The sequence below is a fragment of the Eumetopias jubatus genome, unplaced genomic scaffold (assembly GCF_037043125.1).
Source record: "Eumetopias jubatus isolate StellerSeaLion01/CBP00866 unplaced genomic scaffold, mEumJub1_p1.0 scaffold_3, whole genome shotgun sequence".
NCBI classification, from domain to species: domain Eukaryota; kingdom Metazoa; phylum Chordata; class Mammalia; order Carnivora; family Otariidae; genus Eumetopias; species Eumetopias jubatus.
The window spans coordinates 131561921-131567920 of NW_028274809.1; the positions used below are offsets into that span (position 1 = coordinate 131561921).

Consider the following 6000-nt stretch of genomic DNA (forward strand, 5'->3'; position numbering starts at 1 on the left):
CTACCAAAGCCCCGCTCACGCTGCCACACTGCCTAGCTTCCATCCGCAGCCTGTTCTTCTCAATGAGCAATGTATGTGGGACATACGACTGGGCAGAAAGGAGTGGTCTGTGGCCCTAGAAAGGACCACTCTTCAGCAAGAGTGCATCGTCTTTTTCCCTAGAGATGTCTAAGATCAGGAGACTCCCTTCCTTAGTCAGAGCCAACTGAAGTGCCATCTTGCCTACCGGCAGAAGCTCTGACTGGCTGGCTCCTGAGTGTCCTCCTGGCCTGGTCATTCTGCTTTTGCAAGACACACACGGCTTGGGCGCCTGGGTGGCTCAGATGGTTGAGCGTCTGCCTTCGGCTCAGGTCGTGATCCCGGGGTCCTGGGATCAAGTCCCGCATCGGACTCCCTGCTCAGCGGGAGGCCTGCTTCTCCCTCTGCCTCTCTCTCTCTCTGTCTCTCATGAATAAATAAATTTAAAAAATCTTTAAAAAAAAAAAAGACACACATGGCTTTATGGAGTTGGTCAAGGGCTGTCTTCACCCATCTCTCTGGGCTGCAGCATGGTCCTCATGTCTGTCAGTGAGAATTTGTGACTGAAAATCCACTGCATGAAAACTACAGAGGGTGTATGAAGGTCTTTTTTGAGTTGTCCCATCTATAAAATCTTGTTTCTGTCATACAGCAATGGTAAATGAAAGAATATATATAATATATGTCTGTATTACATAATGTCCATATGACAATTATAACATGTATATAGTACGTATTAAGATTGAGGAAAATGATTTTCTGTGACAAAAACAGGAAGAGATGGAACAAGGATGTCCTCAGCCAAGAGGACACTACACACCTTTCCACAGCCCAATTACAGAAGTTTGTATCAGATTATAACACAAGTAAACGTTAACTAACTTCTGAAAGTAAACCATCTCCCAGAAGTCACATGTTTCTAAAAGACGAAATGGTTAGCTTAGAACAGGGTTCTCGGGCTGGGGGCTCAGAACCAGCATCATCTGGAAACCCGTTAGAGATGCAAAGTATCAGGCCCCTCCCCAAACGGACGGAATCAGAGTTCTGGGTGGGCCCCAGCAATCTGTGTCTTAAAAGTCCTGGGTGATCCTGATGCATGACAGATAGCCAGAAAGAAGGAAAGCACGAGGTGGCATATCACATGACAAGTCAGGTTTAAAGGGGAGCAAGGGAAGGAGAGTCATGAGCCCTCATCCTAAAGGGATGACAGACAGGTTCGGGTGGGACCCTACTGTGAAGGGACTCTGGAAAGGCAGTGATACCTTCATCACACAGAGCAAGGGATGCTCAAAAAAACACTCCGTCATCATTACTGTCTTCAGCAGCACTTAACTATCAATTAGTTGAGAAGATGGTCTCCCCTGGCTTCTCAGAACAGAGCACCTTCCAAACTGGAGAGGTCGCTGTTTGCTCCTGACTACCCACTTTATACATACACGTGACGCACGTTCAAGCTAAATGGGACATAGTATAAATTTGGGACTCCCTTCCGTGCCCCTTTATGACAGCAGCAAGCAGTTTCTTAGGACTAGATGGACACACTCAGATCCTGACGTTCACAGGCACCAGTTAGAGAACTTACAGGCAGACCTGATCTGTCTTCACAACGTTGCCCCATGTTCTATTGACAGAACACGCAAATAAGGCATTTCCCTAACACATGCATTAAAAGTATGATACTGATGTTTAAAAATTTTGTGGAAGGACTTCATGACTACGGCAGTACTTGAAAGCACATAATTATTTTTTAAGATTTTATTTATTTATTTATTTGACAGAGAAAGAGAGAGAGAGAGAGCAGGAACACAAGCGGGGGGGGGGTGGGAGAGGGAGAAGCAGGTTCCCCGCGGAGCAGGGAGCCCGAAGCGGGGCTCGATCCCGGGAGCCTGGGATCATGACCTGAGCTGAAGGCAGACGCTTAATGACTGAGCCACCCAGGTGCCCGAAAGCACATAATTTTATATTCAACAAACGAACCCAACATGAAAACCTGTTTTCTCCTAGCACCATCACCATCCGATATGCATGGACCCATTTTTATTATACATTCTATTTCTCTGAGGCTCTCTGCATGCCTTTTAAAAACTCAACTGAAGGGCATCTGGGTGGCTCAGTCTGTTAAGCCTCTGCCTTCGGCTCAGGTCAGGATCTCAGGGTCCTGGGATCGAGCCCCACGTTGTGCTCCCTGCTCAGTGGGAAGCCCGCTTCTCCCTCTCCCTCTGCTGCTCTCTCACTGGCGCTCTCTCTCTCAAATAAATGAATAAAATTTAAAAAAATAAAAGAAATAAAAATAAAAACTCAATGGCAGGTAAAACTCAACCAAGGCCAGTTTTTGAAAAAATTCTGACAGAAACATGACATAAAACATAAGATGGAGATGTGGCAATTGAAGTTTCTGTACAAGTTGTCCCAAGAAGAGCACGAGTCATTGATTCCTTGAAGTACTCCTCGACGGGGGCAAATGTCATACCCAACAGTCCTGTCTTGCCTTGCTCTGCCAGTTGGCAGGTGACATTTTAACCTCTAACCAACCATAGCAAGACAATTCAAAATTAAGGTTGACACTTTGTCCTTTAACTAGTTCCAACATACTGCAGGGGCTTCACTGCCTGATGTTACACCATATGTGCAAACTCCAGACACAGCAGGCGGGGGTAAGCAGGACGCCTCTGTACTTTGCCATTCTCCTGCTTCCTGTTGTTTTTGGAGCAACCCTAACTTTAGCTAAACATAACCCCTCTGGGTGAATCATTTTTAGTAAGAGAATCCGCCTTATAGCAGAGTTCACTGTATGTTGACTGTATTTCGAAAGCGGGGCCAGCTCTGGAATGCATAAGAACCCAATGGCTTGGTATTTTGCAGTCTTTATGAAACTGGCCCATTTTATGAAAAATTTCATAAAATAAAATTACTGACCACTTAAGTATTTATACATAAAACCCCAAACAATTATGGAATGAATAACAGGAAGAATTCTTTTGGAAGCTTTCTTTTTTTTTTTTTCAACTCGTCTACCATTAAGCAGTAGTGACGAACGGCAGGTTCTTCAAAACCTTTTCCATAACTCGAGTTATTTTTTCTTTCTAAATTTACTCTAAATCTTGAGTAATGGGATGTATTTACTTACTTGTGCCCTCAAGAGGTTCGAGTCAGAAAAAACTCTTTTAGGTTTTGCGTTCATAAGTATCTTTTGGCAGGTAGGAGAAATATATATGAGAAAGGAGAGAATATCAACTGCTAATAATAAACTATATCCTTAACTTAATGTCAGTGACTCTTGCCAAGCAGAGTTCATGAAAAGCATGTACAAAGGGGGGGAAAGTTACTTTTAAAAATATACATAACTTCCCCAGTGATCTTTCCCCTTGAGTTTTCTGTAAAATAGAACATTTAGCTCTGTATCATTCCAAAAAATCTGTACACAGCTTGAAGAGGAGAGCATAAATCTCTGGGTCTCAGATTCACTTCCTGTTGCCTTCCTTCATTATACATTTAAAGATAATCAATAAAAAGTGATTTCTCTTTGTAAACATTTTCCTGTCCTGCCAGAAATAAGAGCATTCCCTGCCCTAAAATGAAGGAAAAATGGAAAGTAATATTCACCATAAGAGGAGAAAAAGAAACTGCCTAAGCATTTTTCCTTAGCCAAGTGAAACACAAACAGCAAATCAAGTTTACTCCTAAAGAAAAACAAATTTTAAATACTCCTGGCATTAATTCTATTTCTGAAATCTGTGGTATCAAGAAGTTTTCAAATTCTGGATTTCTATCTCGGCTTTCAACAACCCCTTTGTGTTTTCTAATCGTTTTACTATATTTCTGTATGAATACATATATATTCACATACGTATACACGCATATATATGATATATATATAAATATATATATATATATATGTATCATACACATGACTTTAGCTCAATGTTGAACACTGAAACACCAAAGAAAGGACAGCTAAGTCCCCCAAACTGCTCCTAGGGCAGAGTGAGATGCAAAACTTCAGGGGAAAACACAGATGAGAACAGCATTAATCCAGTACAGGAATAAAGAACTGCAAGCAACTCTGTCATTTGTTTTAAATCACAAACCTTTTTGGCCCCTTGCCTTTTTAGCGCAAGGATTTTCTCATTCATAATGTTACTTGAAAGTGTTCTATTAAATAACCCGCAATCATCTGTTGGGGTTTCTCCAACAGAATCTAGCTGAAACCTATTCATTTTAATTTTTTTCTTCTTCTTCTGGATTCTTCTTCTGGATTTTTCACAAAAGACTGTAAGTAAACCCCACATCGAAGAGGAACAGACTTTTACTTTGTAATGAAGTTACAAATACATTTTATACGTTTTCCTGGCTTCCTATTTCCCTTCGTTCTGTGCTATCTACACGTTGTCATATTTTACCAGGACGGAATATAAATCAGACAAGTTCAACCCGTCAGTTTGAAGAATGGAGGTGAAAAGCGCAGTGGAAAATATATAAAATATAATTAAAACCATACGACCAGAGATATTGAAGTAATACTTGTTGGAGGAAACCCAAGTAAAAATCAAACCTTTTCTGGTGTTAGTGAGACTCTCCAGTCCATTTGGGACAAGCACTCAGTGTTCGCTATTTTTTTCTTTCTTCACAGCAAGAGCATCCAGGGAAGTTAAATCCTAACAAGATAATTAAGCCTACAGCTGTATTTGTAGCAGAATGAAATCCATAGTTGTTCATGTAAAACTGATCTCTCATTTAAAACCATATCATTTATTTAGAAATATAGTTTAAGATTCATCAAGGGTCAATTTTATACCCGCCAAAGAGTATTAAAGGCTTATGACAGCAATGTTGACTCAAAAACCTTTTCTACTTTTCATCTCTAAAGACCTGAAGATGCCAGTAAGACACAGATAATCTAATTGCTTACGGTCGAACAAGGAGAGCAGGAAGTTATAAAATCTAAACTATCTCCCCTACTACATTATAAACAATCTCCATGTTACCACCTCATATAGGTTGTACTTAGGAGGCCAATGACATATATATGTCTAAGGATGTACAGAAATTAAGATCTCTTCAAGTTTTAAAGCTATTCCAGTAAAAAAAAAAAAAAAAAAATCATTGACTCTGGCAGTCTGTCACCAAAGCCATCCCATGTCTATTTCTCCAGAGCATTCCAAGTACCAATTAGAAGGATTTCAGCAGACGACCACTACATAATTTTCAATATTGCTTTGGGATTCCAGGAAACAAGTCAAACCGAACAAGTCACTTACCCCCCAGAAACTGAATTCCTCCAGCCACTCTTCCCACTGTCCTGGAGATGAGCTCCGACACACAGCAACCCATGAGGGCGGTGAGAGCCACCAGGAGGAGGAGGCCACAGCCCAGGCCCGTCACGATGGTACAGATCCTCCATTCCACACTGGGAATGCCCTGGAAGGAGGCGTAGCGCCCACATTCCTCCACCATCACCATCATCTGCCGGCTCTCATCATGCACAGGATAGGAGCATCTCCGGAAAGTACCGAAGGACACAGACTTGCCCAGCTGTGATCCCCAGAGCCAGTAAGGCATGAAGAACCCCACACAGGAGGTGGCAGCACAAAGAAAGGAGAGCAAAGCCCAGATCACCCCGGTACAAGTCAGGCTGGATGCCATCTTTCAACAGGGCAACGGGGACCCACAGTAACCGTTCTGGGACTGCAGGAGTGAGGGAAGGCGTGAAACCACCAGGGAATGGCAGGTAGTCCACACTTCTGTAATGGGGGGTGTCTAGCAACAGAAGGGATCCTCAGTCTTCCTGGCCATCAACTTTCCATCCTCTGTGGTAAGGACGATGGTCCCTGGCAAGACAATAAATAATATTAAAAGTTAAATGTTTTTAGAGAAACGATAACACCAGTTCAGCTGGGCTGCGACTCCTAATGAATAAACATTCAAACTTGCCTCAACACTTCAAAAGTGGGAAGAACTAATTCTCCCTAGAAACTTGTCCAC

At 42.2% G+C, this 6000-nt stretch overlaps 1 protein-coding gene across 2 annotated transcripts in view; it reads right to left on the minus strand.

The window, feature by feature from the left end:
• Positions 1–5661, minus strand: part of LHFPL6 (LHFPL tetraspan subfamily member 6) — a 239412-nt gene extending 233751 nt beyond the window's left edge. For both annotated transcript variants that reach the window (XM_028107823.2, XM_088022202.1), the window contains exon 1: positions 5277–5661. In XM_028107823.2, coding sequence (XP_027963624.1) covers positions 5277–5661 — 385 coding nt within the window. The remainder of the gene's footprint in view (positions 1–5276) is intronic.
• Between the last annotated feature and the right edge of the window lie 339 nt (positions 5662–6000).